Raw genomic sequence first — 19,689 nt, forward strand, 5'->3', positions numbered from 1 at the left:
TCCAAGCAGGTGTGTGCATGTCGTGTGCACGACAGCCAGAAGATTTTTCCCCTAGCAGCATCTGTTGGGTCGGTCTAGGTGCCCCCTGGAGTTGCACCTTCATGGCACCCCACATAGGGCCCTGCCGACCCTCCACCCCCCACTTCCTTCCTAATGGCTACTCCGACAGAGGGGTAGGAAGGGGGATACTGGAATGGACGTGAACACCACATCTCGAAGAACAACAGTTACGAGAAGGTGAGTAACCGGTTTTTCTTCAAGGGTTTGTTCATGTCAAATCCAATCAGGTGACTGACTCCCAAACCCAAATTCAGGAGCTGGGGTCATCCACCGATTGGAGCACTGCTCTTCCAAAGGTTGCAGCGTCTCTGGGCTGCTGGGTGATCGCATAATGTGCAGTGAAAGTGTGTATAGAGGACCATGTCACTGCTCTGCAGATTTCCTGGGTGGGAACCTGTGCCAGGAATGCAGTTGAAGAGGCCTGAGCCCTGGTAGAGCGTGCAGTGATCAAAGGAGCAGGCACCCCGTCAAGTTGTAGCACTCCCGGCTGCAGGACGTGATCCATGACAAAATCCATTGAGAGGAGACAGGAAGACCTTTCGTTCTGTCCACCACTGCCACGAATAACTGGACGGACTTTCGGAATGGCTTCACTGTCTCGATATAGAAGGCTAGTGCCCTGCGGACCGCCAATGAGCGAAGCTTCTGCTCCCTGACACTGGAATGAGGCTTGGGGTAAAATACAGGAAGGGGACGATGATGTCCTTGGTTGATTTGAAACTGGGAGACGACCTTCGGGAGGAGAGCAGGATGAGGCCTGAGCTAAACCTTGTCCTTATGGAACACAGCATAAGGAGGTTCTGATGTTAGCGATAACCTCAGCTAGGAGGGCCCTATCAGAAACGCCACCTTGTATAAGAGATTGAGCCCTTGGTGACATGCTCCCTGCTCTAATGGCGGCCCCATAAGTCTGGATGGGACCTCAATTTGGTCCCAAGACAGGACTGGCTGTCGGACCTGCAGGGAAATGGCTGACCAACCGGTTGGCAAAGACCAACCGTCCCTCTGCGTCTGGATGGAAGGCGGAGATGGCGGCCAAGTGAACTCTTATTGACGACGTAGACGGTCCCTGCTGCTTGAGGTGGAGAAGATAATCCAGTATAAGATGGCATAAAGGCGAGTGTCGGGGACAAATGGTGGTGCACCAACAAGATTGAAAATCTCTTCCACTTGGCAAGGCAGGTGGCTCTCCTGGAGGGTTTCCTGCTGCCAAGGAGAACTTGTCAGCCTTGATCAGAGCAAGAAAGCTCCATCAGGTTCAGTCATGGAGCTTCCACGCTGTGAGGTGGAGTGACTCGAGGTTCAGATGTTGCAGACAGCTGTGATCCTGAGTTAGTAAGTCCGAGAAGAGCGGCAGGGTGACTGGGGTTTTCACGGACATTTCCAGGAGTGATGTGTACTAGTGCTGGCGGGTCCAAGCTGGAGCTGTCAATATAACTGAAGCTTCTTCCCTCCGAAACTTGAGGAGCACCTTGTGAATGAGAGGGATAGGCAGAAACACGTACAGGAGATGGTCTCTCCACGGGAGGAGGAACGCGTTCGCGATGGAGCCCAGGCTGTCACTTAGGAAGGAGCAGAATCGCTGACACTTCCTGTTGCGTTGTGTGGCGAACAGGTCTATCGGGGGAAAGCCCCACCGATGGAAGATTGAGGTCACGACGTCTGGGTGAAGGGACCACTCGTGGCCGTGGAACGCCCTGCTGAGATGCTCCGCCAGCTCGTTCAGCACTCCAGGGAGGTACAATGCTTGCAGGTGTATCGAGTGCTCTACACAGAAGTCCCACAGCATGAGGGCTTCCTGGCACAGGGGAGAGGAGCGTGCGCCCCCCTGTTCACTGATATAGAACATCGCTGGGGGGTTGTCTGTCCTGACTGATACACATCTCTCTGCTAGGTGCGTCAGAAAGTCTGACATGCCAGGTGCGCCGCTCTCAGCTTTCTGACACTGATGTGTAGAGCAAGATCCGCCTGAGACCAGAGGCCTTGGGTTCTGAGGTCTCCCAAATGTGCCCCCCAGCCTAAGTCTGATACGTCTGTCACTAGTGAGACATTTAGCTGGTGAAGGGGACCCTGCACCTACGACCTGCGGGTCGAGCCACCACAGGAGGGAGTTGAGTACCGGGCGAGGCAGGGTTACAATCCTGTCCAAACTGTCCCAGACTTGCAGATACACTGACGCTAGCCATGACTGAAGGGGTCAAAGTCCGAGTCTGGCATACTGTATTACGTAGGTACATGCAGCTATATGTCCTAGAAGTTTCAGGCAGTTCCGTACTGTGGTGGTGGGGAATGGTCTGAGACCTTGAATAATGTAACCCAGGGCTAGAAATCTCGCTTCTGGAAGGAAAGCCCTGGCATGTGTCGAATCCAGTACCACCCCTACAAATTCTATCCTCTGAACCAGGGACAGCTTTAATTTCCCCTCATTCAGTAGCAGTCCCAGTTCATCAAAAGAAGCTCTTATGAAGGCAACTTACCTCTACCTGAGCCCTGGATCAGCCAGTCGTCAAGGTACGGAAACACCTGTACCTGCTGCCTGCACAGGAACGCGGCCATGACTGCCAGGCACTTGGTGAATACTCGAGGTGCCGTTGACAGGCCAGTCGGGAGGACTGTGAACTGATAGTGAGTGCTGTTCACCACAAACCTGAGGTATTTTCTGTGGGACAGTTATCATTATGTGAAAGTACGTGTCCTTCAAGTTGAGGGTGGCATACCAATGAAGGGATGATGGAGGCCGACGAGTTTGAGTTTCTTCACAAACTTGTTGTGTTCTCACAAGCCTAGGATGGGCCTGAGCCCACCCTTGGCTTTAGGTATTAGGAAATACTGGGAATAGAAGCTCTTACCCTTCTAGTCCTGAGGAACCTCTTCCAATGCCCCTACTCAGAGGCGTAAGTGTACCTCCCGTGTAAGGAGTTGCTCGTGAGAGGGGTCCCTGAAGAGGGAAGGGGGATGGAAGAGTGGGAGGGCACAGAATTGGACAGAGTACCCCCTTTCTACTGCGTGGCACACTCGGTGGTCTGAAGTGATACGGGACCATGCACGGTAGAAAGGGGATAGTCGGGAAGAGAAAGTAAGGTGGGGTAGATCCAATTCTTGATCTGGTACGCTGTCCTTGTGCGCACCTTCAAAAGGCCTGTTTCTGGCCCCCAGAAGGCTTGGTCTGGCCAGAGCCCTGGCCTAAGGATGGGTGTGGCCTCTTCCTGCCACTCTTATTCCTCCTCTGGGAGCCATCCTGTCAGTTTTGCTGATAAAATCACGGAGGAGGTTGCATCCTTAAATGCCTGAGTTGTGTGGTGGATGTGTATACCCAGGGACTTGAGGGTAGCCATCGAGTCTTTTAAACGGTGCAGTCTTCTGTCTTTTCAGAAAACAATGCCTGATCTTCAAAGGGTAGGTCCTGGATGGTCTGTTGGACTTCATGAGGTAGTCCAGAGACCTGAAGCCAAGAGGACTCCTCATGGCCACCCCCATAGCCATGGTATGGGCAGCACCATCCACACCCTCAAGAGCCGCCTGCAAGGAGGGCCTAGAAATGAATTTGCCTTCCTCCACCAAGGCCTTAAATTTGGAACGGGAGTCTGGTGGCATCAGCTCAACAGACTTGGCCATCACTCCGCAGGTGTTAAAGGAGGATCTGCTTACAATGGCTTGTTATTGTGCAATCTGGAGCTGCAGACCACTGGTGGAGTAGACTTTCCTCCTGAATAAGTCAAGCTTTTTGGCCTCCTGGTTTTTAGGGGAGGGTCCCTGGAACCCCTGGCGCTCCCTTTGGTTCACAGCACTCACCACCAGGGAGTTGGGTGGAAGGTGAATGTACAAGTACTCACACCCCTTGGAGGGGACGAAATAGTGTTTTTCATTTCTCCTCACTGTGGGAGGCAAGGAGGCTGGAGTCTGCCACAAAGCATTTGTGGTTTCATTTATAGTTTTAATAAGTGGCAGCATGATACGCAAGGGTCCAGAGGGGGCGAGGACGTCCACCATGGGATCCGCATCCCCGACCACCTCCTCTGTCTGGATCTCCACGTTCTGGGCCACCCTGCACAACAACCGTTGCAGGACCCTACTGCCCTCCAAGGCTGGGACCGTTGACATGCCCGCAACAGCCTCATCTGGGGAGGACGAGGACGAAAACACCGGCCCATGGCCCTGGTCACTGCCCTTGGCACCCAGGGGGTCGCAGTGCTCGTGGGGCTGGTGTGCCGATGGCGCTGGGATCGTCAGTGAGGAGCTCAAAGTGGCAGGCAGGAGTGTGGGATTTGTCACCGGAGATAGACCCAGTGCCATTTGCTGCAAAGGGGGGGACAGATGCCAGTGTGATTGATGCCAATCTGGATCTCGATGCCTGGCTTGGACCCTGGGCCTGACGATAGGCCCCGGGAGTTCGAAAGGGCCACTGAGTTGGTGGTTGCCATTGAGGTGGCCACGGCGCCGAAGGGGGCTGGCAGTGTCACCTAGATCTAGACCTCCTGCTGCTGGACCTGTTTGAGTGATAGGACTCTGCCTCAGACTCCGAAAAAAGTAGACCACGGAGGAGCGATACTGGCTGGTGCCGAAGAGCGGTGCCAGGCCTCTGGGGACTGATGTGGTTCCCCCCCCCAACCCATGGGTGGTCGGAGCCGGCGAGTGGTGCACCGGAGATGGGGACCAGCGTGACATCATCGCTGGCTTGCCCCTAGATGGAACAGGTGGCCTGGCTGACACCGGTGCCTCGTCCCTCCTTGGGGAAGGCAAAGCCGTCAGGCGAATAAGGTCCCGTGCCGCCTCAAAAGTCTCCGGAGTGGAGGGCGGTTGAATGTCCCAGCCATGACATAGTGGGCCAGACTCGACTGGACCCCTTGTGGGGCAGGAGTCGACGAGCCCCTGGGAGGCGCTGGGCCCGAAGTAGGCTGAGGTCTCCCTGCCACTGTCTCCTTAGGCTTAGAAGGGGGGCAGCGCCCCCTCACCTCTCATTTCTGGGGCATTGGGGATACAGATCAGCACCTGCCAAGAGTCTTCTGTTCAGCACCGTGTTGGTGTCGGGAGTCCTTAGGCTCCTTTCTAGGAGCCGGTGCGCTGAGCACAGGCTCTGCCGATCGAGGGCGGAGATCAGATTGCGGGCGGAGGGCTGCCTGCACGAGGCTAAGCCTCAGTCTCTGCTCGCAATCCTTAAGGGTCCTTGGCCAAAACCCTTTACAAATGCGGCACTTGTCCTTTCGGGGACTCTCGCCAAGGCACTTCAAACAAGAAGTGTGTGAGTCACTTTTTGGCATCAACTTTCTGCAGACTTCACATAGTTTGAACCCCAGCAACCGAGGCATGCCCGGGCAGTGGGGGAAACCCCTACAATGAAAACTTAGCTTACTACTACCTTAAGACAAAAACTACTGTGGTATTTTGTATATAGTTCACTGCTAAAGGCACTTGCAGAAACAAGAGCGAGGGACGTTCCAGCTAGCCGTCACCGGTGGTAAGAAGGAACTGAGAGGGTGGGGGTTCAGCAGGGCCCTATATTGGGCGCCATGAAGGCGTGACTCCAGGGGGCGCCCAGGCCGACCCCACGGATGCTGCTAGGGGAAAAATCTTCCAGCTGTCGTGCACGCGGCATGCACACACCTGATTGGAATGGACATGAACAAGCACTTGAAAAAGAACGGAGACTTTTTGGGCATCTAGTAACATGTTCTTAAATGATTCCCAATGAGCATTCACATGGGTCCAATAAAATTCTTCCGACCAGCTGATGTGGATCGTAAACAGCTTTGTAAAATTGGTTCTTTTAAAGCACCCAGAATATATATTACTGGTCTGTATTTTATTCTGCTTGCACATTATAAATATGATTAAGTGACGATCACTTGGACTTAAGAGACCCTTCCTTTTTAGTTCTGTGATCAGTACCTCTCTGTGTTAGGACAAAGAATAATAAAGAACTCCCTCGTATTGGCTACAACACTTTTTGTGACATACTTCCTGACACCCTGAGAAAGGGCAGACCAGCCCTCCATGGCTAGGGAACCACAGCCAGGCCTAGTGGCCGGGGGCAGCGAGCCAGCCGCCGAGGAGCAGGTTACCTGTTCCACTGGAAGAGGTCTGGACAAGGTCGGTGCTGCTGTCGCTGGATGGAGACGTTTGCTGTGGGGCCTGATGCACCTGGATGGCCTGCACAGGAACCTGCTGCGTCACAGTGCCTCCTGGGAGGAGAGAGGAGAGCCCTTCACCGCCCGCTGCCACCCAAAGGCAACGCAGGGACCTGCCACCCCGCGTCACACCCCCGCCCCCCTGCGCCTGCAGGCCCAGGGCAGGAGGAAAGGGGAGCAGAGCATTTAGGCCCCACTCGGTGGCCCGGTGCATGTTCACACGGTAAAGGGAGGAGACCTGCCCCCAGACGGGGAGTGGCAGAGGCTGCTCTCTGCATGCACGTGATGGCGCCTGCCCGCCTGCTGGAGGAAAGGCCGACCTCCTGACTGGATTTCTGCCCGCTCCCTGGCTGGGCTCAGCAGCCCTGGAGACTGATGTCAGCGACCCCCCAAGGCATTACAGCCTGCAGCCAGCCGCACAGACGGGGCGTGTCAGGGCCTCTCCTTCACGGCCCTCCCCACTTGGCATGCAGCCCTTGCCTACCCCAGACAACAGAGAGGCCAAGGGGGAGCCTAGCCAGCAGCCGTGTGTTCTGTCCCCTGCCATGCCCACCCTGGCAGGATTTGGAAGACCCCTTCACAACTGGGACTCTACTCACTAGGCTACCTCAAAGGCTCCTGGTCCAGGCCCCCATGGCAGCAATCCCATCCCCTGCCTCAATCAGGAAACGAGCTGGGGTGGGGCTAGGAACCTCCTGCCACGGGCCACAGCCCGGGGTGTGCTGAGCCGGAGCCGAAACCCACCACCCAGAGACGTGCTAGCCGAACAACATGCAGGTACCACATCTGATCTAAGCCAGGCGAGGGCCACAGGCGAGCCTCACGCAGCCAGCCTGCTCCAGGCTCTCTGCGCTCCAATGGGGGAAGCTCGCTGCAGCCCTGGTCGTGAGGGGGACAGAGCTACGAAGCCGGCTCTCTCTGTAGCTCCTCCGGATGCTAAAGGAGATGCCCGATGCTCTTGGGAGCAGCCGTGTGACACAGCACAAGGCCTCCAGTCTAACCTGCTGGGCCCCAAAGGAGCCATGTGCGGTTTGTGCAAGATACACACAGAGCACAGCAGTCACCAGGCCGGCTCAGAGCAGCCCAGGGTCCCATCTCTGACACGAGCCAGGACCAGCTAGTCCAGAGAGAGGGCAGGACACCAAAAACGGGCAGGTATGGATGTTCTGAACCCTGCCAGTTAGCGACTGGCTTCTACCTGGAACCAGGAGGACACATACGGCCCCTTGCACACACCAACCCTGGCAGAACGTTCCGCTTGCCAAGTCAAGACGCTGGGAAATGCCAGCTCTCCAGCTGCCTACGCAACCCGAACTTGGCCCTTGTGCGTCCTGGGAAGGGGTGAATCGATTCATGATTTCCTTGTGTCCTCAACATTCGATGTGTGGCCCCACACAGCACGTGCCGCAGTGCACTCGGCAGGGCTGGAGTGCGCGACTCTGCTTCGCTCCCACTCTTTTCACGCCGGGTTTTATGTGACTTCCAGTGTTTTTAAAAAGCAAACAGAAACAACAGGAACCTCGCTGAGCCCTGCCTGGGTCATCTCCAGGGGTAGAACCTTCGATCCACAGCACAGACCTCCAGCACACGGAGTAACTGAAGCTATCTTCTACGCCAGGGAGAGTCACGCTTTGCCAGCGGGGCTGACAGCAGAGGAGTGACGGGACTTAGGGATCCTGGGCTCGGTACCAGGCTCTGGAGGGACGTGTGCTCATGTGGGCACAGACCCTTCCTGTCCCTGCCCCTGCCCCACCATTTCTACGCATGTCCCCTTCTCCTCCTATCCTGCTCTATTCCCATCCTCCCCCAATTGCATGTGGGTCAATGCAATGCAATTGCTTCCTCTTCCCTCTCCGGACTTCCTGGGCACCAGCGGGGGGGTACTGAGGGCATAGGAGAGACCGGCTCTGCTCAGTCTGGTCCCCAGCAATTCCAGGGAAAGCCCGGCTCAGCCTGTGGCCTGGGGCTGGAGCATGTTCAGAGCAGACAGAGTGTTTGGAGATGGTTGTTGCTGAGCCTCTAACAAATCTGTCTGGAGCATGTGCAAAGGGGAATTTTCAGAGAATTACAACTCCACTGAATCTGGGCAAATGGTCACAGGGGCAGCAAAAGGCACCTCTCCAGCCCCCGGACTACTCCCTTGTCCCTGTTTCAAAGCACAGAGGTGCTAGAACAGCTCAAAACACACAGCCCAGGCCCGAGGACATCGCCCAGGCATTCCTGCATCCCGCCCGGACACTGGAGCATGGCTTTTAGCTGGACGCCCCACCTTGACTCCTAATGGCGAATCCCCCCGGCTGGTGACAAGTAAACCCTATTGCCAGTTTGAACTCCTCGACTCCAGCGCCCAGCCGGGGAGCTCCCTCTGCCCCTGCCCGGTAGGTTCCAGAGCCTTCTGCTCTCGGCTGCTGATCTGGAACGAGACCAATCTCCATGCATGTCCAGTGGGCTCTGGGGACTCACTGCTCTGTAACCCTCAGTATATTCCTGCTCCACTTCAGACCCTGCCTCGTCTCTATTACCTGCTGGGGGGAGTTCAGGGACCCTCCACTGCCTCTAGCCTGACGCCCTATTAGCGGATCACCTCCTGTAACACCCCCTTGGTGGGGCAGCTGTCTCTGTTCTTTTTAAAAGGGTTCAGTCACCCCAGTGAGACAATTGGCTTCCCCTCCACAGCTCCCAGCTCCCCAAAATCAACACAGCTCCGCCGCCAAGGCTGGAGAGAGGCACCTGGGTGGCCAGCAATCTGCCGAGACACCCTTCCTCCTGCACCAACTTCCACAGCTGCCAGGGCCCCGTCTCCATGGTCAAACTCAGCACGCACAGTCTGCCAGGCTGACGTCCCCCTCCAGCTAGGGGGCTGTGCCCAGCCCCCTGCCTGGGGAGGCCTTGCAGAGCGGTGTGAGCCCAGCTGGACGGATCAATTCAGCACGGACTGCAGCGTCCCTGCAGCCCGCGCCGCCCTTGTCTAGGATACTGCCCCCTGCCAGCCAGCAGGCAAGCACTGCCCTCCAGAGCGCCCTAGGCTTAGCCTCTCCTGCCCTTCAGCCTGGCATGGGCCATGCCTCCCCCTCCCACGAGAAAGCCGAGGAGAAGTGAGCGCTGACCTGTCAGAGACACAATCTGCCCTCCGGCTGTGGCAGGGAAGCGGAAGACTGTCTGCTGTGCCTGCTGCAGCTGTCCAGCTGTGCCCGCGACCGCCTGGCCCTGCTGGCTGGAGAGGGCCAGCGAGTGCGACTGTAACTGAGTGAGAGGAATGGTAGGGGTCCCAGGAGGGAGCGAAGCACCTGCCGAAAGGAGGGGGAAAGAAAGGCTTCATCACGATCAGCTCTTTTCACCTCCTCCAGCCCCAGAGCTTGTGCTGAGCTTCCTCCCAGGGGCAGGCCTAGACACAGCCGCACGGACCCAGCTTGGATCCCTGCACTCCCCACCACAGGCATGGAGGCAGCAAGAGCCCATCCCCGCTCGCCCCTGGGGCAAGGGCCTGGCAGCAGGGATAGCGGGCAGAGAGCAGGCCCAGCCAGCATCGCTGTGGGCAAGGCAGCCCTGTTCACTTCACCCACAACCCACTGGCCTGGTGCCAGTCCCAGAGAGCCCCCCACCCCTGGCGTGCACTCACCTGGCATGAGAGTGAAGCCGCCGGGGAGCTGCATGAGCCCTCCGGAGGCCACGGCACTGGTGCCCGTGGTTTTGAGCACTGTCCCATTGGCGCTGGTGACGGTGTTGGGGCTGACGCTGGCAGAGACTGGCGCTAGGTAGTTGGTGATCGGGAAGGAGGGGCCACTGCTGACCTGCATGGACGTGGAGGTGGTGGGCACGGTCTGGATGGTCGACGTCGTCCCTGGCAAATTGGTAACTGTGAACGCAGGCTTCAGCGAGTCCTACAAGAGAGGGGCAGGTGAGGGAGAGCCAAACCAGGTCCTGGGCCCCATCCGTGCCCCACCCCCAATCAGACCTCAGGGCTCTGCTAAACCCCCAAACCAAACCAGGTCTTGAGCCCCATCCACACCCCACCTCCAACCAGATGTCGAGGATCGGCCAAACCCCTGGGTGAGGGGCTACACAGGCTAACAAGTAAAGGGAGCTGCTGGGAGCCAGGGGCAGGCCCATGTGAGAACCGGGGATTGGACCAAACTCCCTGAAACACACTGACCAAAAATCCACACTATGCTGCCACACCCCGCTGCTCTGGGCATACCCCCGGGGCTCCGGGCACACCCCGCCTCAGCACGCACAGGGTTCTCCCCCCACACCCAGCTTTGTTCTATGGCCGGGTACTTAGCGGCCATATCAATCACCAACCAAACCACACTCAAAGGAAACACCAACTATCCTGCTCTTGTTCCAGAGATGCGTGACCACTCAGTACAAGGGACGGACAGGGGGCCAGCCCCGGGCAGGAGGCAAAGGAATCACTGCTACACAGGAACCTTGAGATCAGCTGCACCAAAGATGGGGACAGAAATTAGCCAGACCTGACAGGGGCCCACGCTGGGCAGAAAGAGATCCTGTCTGTCTGCCTTGGCCCCAGCATGGGTCACAGCTTGCTCCGGAACAAACCACCCTGTGCACAGGTCGGGAGGAGCAGCGAGCCACACGCCAGCGGGGGCCCCAGCCCTCAGGGCGCCAGCTTCCCCGGGCTGACAGCGCCACCCAGCTGCCAAGGATTACAGAGCTTGTGTTTGGAGGACAGCACAGCGAGGGCAGCCTGGCGGACCCAGAGCTCCCACGTGCTGCGGCCAGCCTGTCATGCTGCCAGAAAGCAGGAATTCACAGCCTGCCTAACGGCTAAAAAAGGGAAGGCAGCCCATTTTGGACAGGCCCAGCCAATCCAGAGCGCCCTGCCTGTCTCCCCCAGGGGAGGGGAGGGCTGGGTGGCAGATCCCCACTTGCCAGGGCACTGAGATTCCCTGCAGTCGGAATTAGAACGAGCATGTGATAACGGAGCGGAGCCAGGCAAATTCACTTTCCATTATCTCAGCGGCAGTCTCCTGTCCCCACGTGTAGGGGCTGGGAGTGGGGGCGCTCGACACTCACGGAAAGTCACTGGCCCCAGCCCCTCACTGGGAGGGCAAGAGAGAGTGACCCCAGCCACCCAGCCCACCCTGCTGCTGCTGATACTCCCAGGGGATCAGCCAGCGATTCAATAGCAGCTGGCTGGGCGGGCTGTCCCCACTGCCTGACGCTGACAGCAGTGCACCCTGGGTATTGCACCCCCCCGGGCGCTCGCTGTCAGCAACGCCCACAACTCACACCACCTGGTAGGCTGCCCCTCCACCCGCTCCCATGGCACATCTCAGCCCCCCCTGGGCTCGGTCCCCACTCTGCTGTCAGGGCAGTGAGAGGGAGCCAGCCCCAAAACTCCCCCCCCCCCCCGTCTTCTGGGGATCCCCTACCCGTCTGTCTCCTGGGATGCGGCAGAGGCAGGGCACACTGCACCCCAAGCCGTGGGGATGTACGTCACCGCTCTGCAGCGCCCAAGGTTGGGCGGGGAAGAAGAGGAAAGAGGTGTGTTTTCTCTCCGAAACTAAACTTCAAAACAAACAGACCAAAAAACCCAAAAACAAAACAAAAAACCCAGCCCACCAGCCCCTCCCTTGTTTCAAAACACTGAGAGTTGCCAAGTTTCATTTGAATAGTTGGACGGCCCTGGAGACTTGTGTCCTGGTTATCCTCCCCATGGAGCCCCTGGACATGGTCCTGCCAGCGGGCCAGAGCCCAGGGCTCCTCAGCACAGCCCCGCGGCCGCGACAGCCCCCAGAGCAGCTCGGCACACGGCATCTGGACTCCAGAGTGGGAGCAGAGTTTGTCCATGCTGCCCCACACTCCTAGGGCAGGAGTGGACGGGGCGGGGGATGGGGGGGTGCTAGGCACTGGGGATACGGTGGGTTTCACTCAGGCCCAGGCCCGGCAGTGTGGACACGAGGAGCCCTAGGTCCAAGCACAGGCCAGAAAATCCTTCACCGGGGTTCAAATGCAGGGCAGATGCTCAAGCCCAGGGCTCCCTGACATGGGTCAGCTGACTCGAGTCCTCGTAACCTAGACTTATGGTACTGTATAGACATTACGCGTGCACACAGGGCTGCCAGCGCCCCCACCCCCTGCCAGTGCCCCCCCAGCAAGCGTGCACACAGAGCTGCAAGTGCCCCCCCCCCCCCAGCAAGCACGCCCCCAGAGGTGCCAGCACTGATTCCCTTACACACACACCCCCCCAGAGGGCAAAGTGAGAGAACTCAACGTTTATTATTTGGAGTCTGAAACGGGAGGGGCTGGCCTCAGGATTTTGACCCATTGGGGCTGGCAAGCCCAGGTGTCCCCCTGCCCAGCCTGGCAGCTCCCTGGGGCAGGGCTGTCCCGGCTGGCCTGGGCAGCCTCATTCCCACAATCCCCTGCTGCCCACTGCAGGTGCTGTGAGGGGAATCCGGGCCAAGGCAGCCCCCACCCCCAAAAGCCAGCTCTGCAGGGACCCCATCTGGGCACAGGTCAGTGGTTCCCAGCCCTCTTGGGCAGGGGAATCCAGGGGCCAAGCAAATTTATTTCCAAAGAGAGGTTGGGGGCCATACAAGGCTCTGGGGGCAGGTTCCCTGCTTTGCTAAGAGCCTGCCACTGCAGCTAGCATTCCAGCCCCGTGCACACAGATCAACTTCCGGTGCGAACTCCAAACCCTTCCCTTCACAACCCGTGCGCCTCCCGCCACCTTCTGCGGGGAGCGTCCCTGGCTCCTCCACCCCCGCTGCAGTCCCCGGCGCACACAGCTGGCATGTGCTGCACGCCACCTACCCCAGCAGATGCACAGCCCCTGGGGGGCCACAGCAGAACAGCTCAAGTTAGAGCAGCCCCCATGCCCTAGGCTCACTCTCCACCCGGGCGGGGCGCCTTGGCCCACTGGCAGCATGCTGCACGTCACCAACCCACGCGGCAGGGGAACCGGGCAGCAGCTGGGGCTGTTCGGAGCAACCAGGGATGAATGAGCAATGGGCCAGGCCCCATGTTATTCTGAGGGGGGCAGAGCTCTGCACAATCACCCTGTGGTCCCTGCCGCACTGGAGAATCATGGAATCCAAGGCCAGAAGGAAGCAGCAACTCCTCGTGCCAGCCTGACCTGCCTAGAATCCGGCACGTGCCCCTGGCAGAGAACAGGAGGGACCCAGGTGCGCCAGGGCCCCTGCCCGCTGAAATGGAGGGGAGACATCTAAGTGAGCTCTACCCAGGTCATTCTGGCAAGTGAGCAGCCCCCCATGCTACAGAGGAAGGGGCCAGCTTGTCCTTGTGTCTCCGGGAAGGCTCCCACAGCCGTGTGCCGGGCACGGCCCGCCTGCCAGCGGGGCGCTCTGGAAGTGTCCCGGAGAAGGGGCGCCGGAGATCCAAGATCTGACGTCCCCACATGGCAGGTGAGAGATGTGAGTCCCGGGTCAGTTGCAAAGCAAGGGAGGGGCCACCCCAAACCAATGCCACTTCCGGGATGTCCGGCCTCTCCCCCACACCTGCTGCCCAGCCACATTCCAGCCCCTCGGCCACTGCAGCTGTTCCCTTTGTCAGCACACAAGTGGTGCCTGGCCGGCCAGAGCAGGAGGAAGGGGGCCAGGCCTGTCCTGGCCCCACTCACCACCACAGGGAGCCAACCTCCCCCCAGAGCAGCAGAGAACCAGGAAACCATCAGCTCCCTCCCCTGGGGCTCACCCAGAGGCCTCTTCTCTGCCCCCTTGCTCTCCACAGCCAGCTTACAGCTCTCCCAGGCCAGGCCCATCCCTCAGGGGAGCCCCGCCAGCTGCTGACACAGAGCCTGGAGCAATGGCTAGCGAGCCTCCCAGCCACCCCCCGCACGAGGAGCATTGGGGGAGCTCCCAGCTGGAGTGTGCCGCCTGCCCTGCTCTGCGGCAGGGTCCCGGGGGGCAACATGTACTCAGGTCAGGGACAGTGGGGCAGCTGGGCGAGGAGGGTCACATCCCACACCCATCTGCAGTAGGCTCAGCACCCCCCGCCCCCGTGCCCCCTTTCCCAGGGCAGGGTGAAGGGAGCCCTAGCTAGCAGGGAATTATCAGGCCTCACAACCGTTACCCTATTTCCCCTCCTAACCCCGTGGGGCAGGAGAGGGCTGTCATGCCCACTGAGCAGGTGGGGCCGGAGGCCCAGAGAAGTTATGGGGTACTGGCAGCCTGGCCTGGACAGACATGAGACGGCTGGCTTGCCCCTGCCAGGCCCAGGAGGGATCAGGCCAGCGGCACAGGGCAGAGCGCTCAGCTCCCACCTGCTCTAAGGGAACCCGCAGGCTGACCCAGCCCCCAGCGCTCGCAGGAGGCTGGCTGGGATGGGGGGCTGCCTCCCTGCCCCTGGCTGCAGCCGCCTGCTCTGTCAGGGGGTGACAAGAGCAGGGAGGCTCACGCCACCTCCCGCTCCCAGCTGCCTACCCTCCCTGGCGGTGCAGCTGTACTGTCCCCTAGGCCAGTGTCCTTCCCTTGGGCCGGCAGTGACCAGGAGCCTTCTGCCCACACATACCCCAGCGCAGCCCTCGCTGGCGGGCGCCAGGCTGCAGGAGAGGAAGGGGGGCCCTGTGGCAAGCTGAGCCAAGCCCAGAGGGACAGAGCTACGGGGGGAGGAGAAGGGCCAAGGCAGAGCTCCTGTCTGCCCCAGGTGACCGCGCAGTGGGGTGTTCCGGCATCAGGCGTGGCTGAATCAAGCCAAATCTCCTGCCACTGAGCTGCACCAGGACCTGCGCACAGACAGCCCTCTGCCAAGGATGGGAGGCACCTGCAGGGGCCTGCGTAGCTCAAGGCACCAAGCTGGTCCCTGGCCACATCAGTGAGGAGCAGGCCCCCGCAGGTGCCTCCCACCCTTGGCAGAGGGCTGTCTGTGTGAGGTCAGACTCAGCAGCTTCACCATGCAGGCCCTGCTGGGCTAAGCACCCGGCCAGGCCACCCACGCCCCGGCCAGGCCGAGCCCCAGCCCCGTCACCAGCTGCCTGCCACTGCTGCAGGGATCAAATGCTCTGCCTGGGGCACCATGCTGGACAGCGCCCCAGGAGAGATGGTCCAGCACGCCCGGCACCTGCCCCCTGCACGCGCCACATGCCACGCTGCAGGCCGCTGCGGGGCACAGGCTGCATGCCAGAGTGGAGAGCAGGCCAGAGACATGACGCCCATTGCTAACAGCCAGGGGAACTAACCTGGGGACACTTCCCAACCCACCTGCGGCTGGGGATTCCTGGACGGCCGCCCGTGACACGTTTGCATGCAGGACGCGGGGGAGGTTCTCAGGCCTGCTCGCAGCCCCCCAAATGCCATGGGAATCCTCACTCCAGTATCTGTACACCAGGAACATAGGACACAGCCTGGCTCCTGGCCACCGCTCCTAGAAGCTGGTAGCGAGCCGCTAACACCTAGCACAGTCCCTCCCACAGCCAGGGCCGCATTTACACTGCCCCGGTCAAAGCACGGGCGCTCTCAGCTCACCCCCAGGCAGCGGTGGCTGGGTGCGGGACACAAGGGACGGGACTTGACATGCTCCTGGAGCTCCTCAACCCCATGGTGCTGCTTAAGGCTAGGTGTTCCTGGTGGGGAAGGGGCTGCCCACGCCTGACCTTCCCTCTCTGCTGCAGGCACTGGCAGCCCCAAGCCCCAAACGCCCAGGGCTCAGCAGTAGCCTGGCGGCCCCCCTCTGGAAGCTGCTCTCAGGCAGCTCCCACGCAGCAGAGCCCTCATCAAACAGCTGGCAGCCCGGACAGCGTCCAGGGGCACACCAGGCTGCAGCACATGGCTCGGTGCCTGGCTCCAGGCCTCTCAGACGGGCCAGCCCAGGGATCAGCCAGGTAGAAAAGATACACAAGCAGAACGACTCCCCCGCTCCCCAGCCAAGCGCCAGCCAGGCCCCATCAGGCTTAATTTAGGAGATCTAAGGAGAACATAACCCACAGCACCGGCTGGGACATGCTGTATGCACAGCAGCGCTGGGAGAGAGGCGAGGGACGCAGGTAGGAATTAAACCCAGATGCCCCGCTCCCCCCAAACAGAAGTGTGGTCCTAGCCAGCACACAGGGCTTGGAGACATGCCCGGGCACACGCCCCTGCTGGGTCAGATGCTCCCCATGGCCGGGAAGAGGCTTGGGAGACTGCACTAAGGCAGGGCCAAGTAACCCCAGATCAAGCCTGCCAAGGGGTTGCCCATGCTGGGCTTCGAGACCCCCAGTGACGGGGATTGCACTGCTTCCCTGGGCAGCCTGGCTCAGAGCTTAACCACCCAGACAAGAAGTTTTCCTAATATCTCGCCTAAATCTCCCTGTGGTGCATGAAGCTGGTTACTGCTCGTCCTCCCTTCAGTGGGCAGGGAGAACAAGATCACCCTCCTGTCTGTAGCAGCGCTTGGCATCTTCGAAGATTTATCAGGTCCCTCCGCAGCCTTCTCTTCTTGAGGCTCAGTACATGCCCAGTTCGGTAACCTTCCCTCCTTGCTCAGGATTTCTAACCGTTCTCTGGTGGACTCTCTCCAGTCTGCCCACTGCCAGAGGCAATGGAGGCTGGCAAAGGGGGAGAGCAGCAGGGACCCACCACCCCTCAGTGCAGCCGGGCACCCGGTGGAGGGAGCGGTCAGGCTGCAGAGACTGGCCTCCCCGGTCAGTCAGCCGATAGCCAGAGACTCCTGGAGCAGCCTGAGCGGCCCCCGGCTACGAGTCCCAGCACCCTCCCCACAGCCCGAGCACCTCAGGGCACTGCCCCTGCCCCCCTCTCCGACCTCTGCCGCACTAACCAACCCCACTCCCTGCTTCGCTTTGGCATGAATACGCCAGCCCAGTGCTTGCGAGGGCTCGGCCATCCCCGGCACCGTACTGCAGCGCCCGTCCCCACCGCCACTCCCAGGTGCTGCCCCTCCAGCAACAGCACAGAAAGGTGCTGAGAAGGAGCCCAGCTCCCTGGAGGGCCTGTGACTGCAGAGAGCCCCAGGACGCACTCCAGGCTGGGGCTTTCCATCAGCCCCCCCGGGGTCTGTGTAGCCACAAGCATGGAGCTGGCTGCCACAGAGCACCCCTGTCTCCTGGGAGCATCTCAGCCTCCGCTGCGACCTGCACTCAGGCTGGCCCACCACTGGGGGCAGCGAGGGGGCTGGAGACTGAAAGAGCACACAAATCTCCCACACACTTGCCGCTGGAGGCCGGCCTGCGCTGCACCCAGGAACGCTGACGAGTGCCAGAGAATCGGCCCCAAAACCCCCTAACATTGTGCCAACATTATACCAGGGCAAACTGGGTGAACCCAGGGCTCTATAAAGCTGGTTAGCCTGGCATCAATCCTGGGCAAACTCCTTGAAAAGCTGGAACTGGGATCAATCAGCAGAGAATTGAAGGGGGGCAACTTAATTAATGCCAGTCAACAGGATCACGTGGGAAACAAGCCAGCTGTCGTTTCCAACGAGATCACAAGGCCAGGTGATAAGCGAACATCCCGTCCGCAGACCCAGCGCCACACGACTGGCGGAAGCCAATGCGACCCTCCATGCAGCCCACAGACCCAGATTCCTGACAGCGCTCAGAAAATAACTAGCTGGGGATGTTCCCAGTGGGACCCATGGGGCTCTGTACCCAGCTCAGCGCTATTCTACGTCTTTATCAATAGTCTGGAAGAAAATCCGACGTCCGTGTCGGAAACACGTGGCAGACGACAGAACTTGGTGGGTGGTAATCGGCAACGGGATACTCGGCGTTCGGGATCGCTTGGTAAAGCGGCTCCATTGACATGGATGTTAATGCAGCCCAACACCAGGTCAGACGTGTGAGGAGCAAAACCCCAGGACGGAGGCTTTTATTCCAGAACGCAGCGCCTCTGAACGGGACTTACGGGTGGGTCACGGCTGGTAATCGGCTGAATGCCAGCTCCCACTGCCAGGACGCTGTAGGAAAGATGGTGACAGATCCTTGGCTGCAAAGCAGAGGAACATCAAGCAGAAGTAGGAAGCATGGGGGTCATCACTATGTACAGCACTGGGGAGATTGTTACCGGACGCTGGGTCCACCCGTCAAATGAAAAGAAAGATGTGGACAAATTGGAGGGGGTTCTGCAGCACGGCGCATGGAGGAGAATGGTCTGAAAACACCTCTCACAGCCAGAGACTGAAGGAGGCCCAGCTAGGTAGTTTATCTACAAGTGTGTAGATGGGGAAGAGATGCCTGTGTTTGCGGGATTGGACCACCCTGCCAGCAGAAAAGATCCCACAGCTGGAAGCGGACACTAGACACATTCAGATCGGAAAAAAAGACGTCAACTTCTAACAGCGAAGATCATTAACCCTGGGCACGTGGATTCTCCGACACTTGGAGACTTTACATCGCGACTGGATCTCTTCGGCAGAGACCGGCTCGAGCGCCAACAGACGTTCTGGGCTGCACGCCAGAGTCGCTGGGGGAGGCTGCCTGGCCTGTGCTTTACAGGTGGTCAGGAGGGATGAGCACAATTGGCCCTTCTGGCCTTGGGCTCTCGGAATTGCACGAGCTCTGCAGTGTGAGCGCTCACAGACACGCTTCTGCTTTTCCAGGGCTGGGCAGCTGCAGCTTGCCAGTTCCCCTCTGGCGCCAGCAGTTCAGCTGCCGAGGGACCGTAAGGCCATGGAGACTCAGCCCTGAGGTGGCGGTGCAGGGCGTCAGGACTCTGGTCCCAGTTCAGCTTCCTGGGGAGTCGGGCTGGGCACGCTGTGCGGCTCCGTCACCCTGCCAGCGGGGGCAGGGGCCGAGAGACAAGCGGGGAAGGATCCCAGGCTGCAGAACACGAGGCGTGAGACGAAGCAAGCGCTGGGGCGTGCGGGGGCTGCCCCGTGCCGCAGATGGTGGGTTGGCATGCCAACAGGCTGCGTACTGCCCCAACCCCGAGCCGGGGTGCTGCAGCAGCCCCCCCTTACTGCCAGTGCTAGCAGATCCCAGTGGATGCTGGATTTCCTTCCCACCTCAGCCTGCCAGCCAAGCAAGGGCCCAGGCCACCCACGCCAGGGGCTCAGCTGCAGGGTCCCCGCTTCTGCTGCCCCATTCCTCCGCCTTTCCAGGCTGTAGTGTGTCCAGAGAGCCCTGGAACCCCCCATGGGTGGCTGGTAGAGCCAGGAAGCCACCGACTCCAGGGGAGCAGACGGGACAGCCGGAAACGGGGTGGCCGCAGCTCAGGACGGTGCCAATAGCCCCTCCCACCCCAGCAGAGGATGCCCAAGGCTCCGGGGCCAGTGAGCCCTGTGTGCTACCCCCAACCCCCAGTGCCACAGAAAGGGGGCCAGGAGTCTCCCAATGCAGCGCAGAGCTTCCCCACCGAACCCACCGCCCCACTGGGGCTCAGCCGGCGCACAGCAGGAGGTAGCTACGCCCCCGCCCCCCAGGTCCTTTCAGCATAAGAGCCTGGGCATCTGCAGCACCCCACTGGGCCCTCACAGCCTGCCTGCTCCTTCCCACCATGGAGCTGGAGGCCACCGAGCCCAGGGCGCAGCCATTTCGGTGGGACTAACGCCCCGCTGCTGGTCTCACTGGGGTCTGATCCGCTGG

The 19,689-nt window shown here is 60.0% G+C and overlaps 1 protein-coding gene across 2 annotated transcripts in view; it reads right to left on the reverse strand.

Annotated features, from left to right (window-relative positions):
- The window catches only part of SRF (serum response factor), a 37,358-nt gene that overhangs the window by 9,297 nt on the left and 8,372 nt on the right, over window positions 1–19,689 (reverse strand). Inside the window, exons 3-5 of one of the 2 annotated variants that reach the window (XM_077814179.1) lie at window positions 9,805–10,066; window positions 9,293–9,472; window positions 6,120–6,239 (exon numbers count right to left, since the gene is read on the reverse strand). In XM_077814179.1, the coding sequence (XP_077670305.1) occupies window positions 6,120–6,239; window positions 9,293–9,472; window positions 9,805–10,066 (562 nt within the window). The remainder of the gene's footprint in view (window positions 1–6,119; window positions 6,240–9,292; window positions 9,473–9,804; window positions 10,067–19,689) is intronic. The other variant, XM_077814178.1, reaches the window with a different exon arrangement.

Source organism: Eretmochelys imbricata, chromosome 3 (assembly GCF_965152235.1).
Source record: "Eretmochelys imbricata isolate rEreImb1 chromosome 3, rEreImb1.hap1, whole genome shotgun sequence".
NCBI classification, from domain to species: domain Eukaryota; kingdom Metazoa; phylum Chordata; order Testudines; family Cheloniidae; genus Eretmochelys; species Eretmochelys imbricata.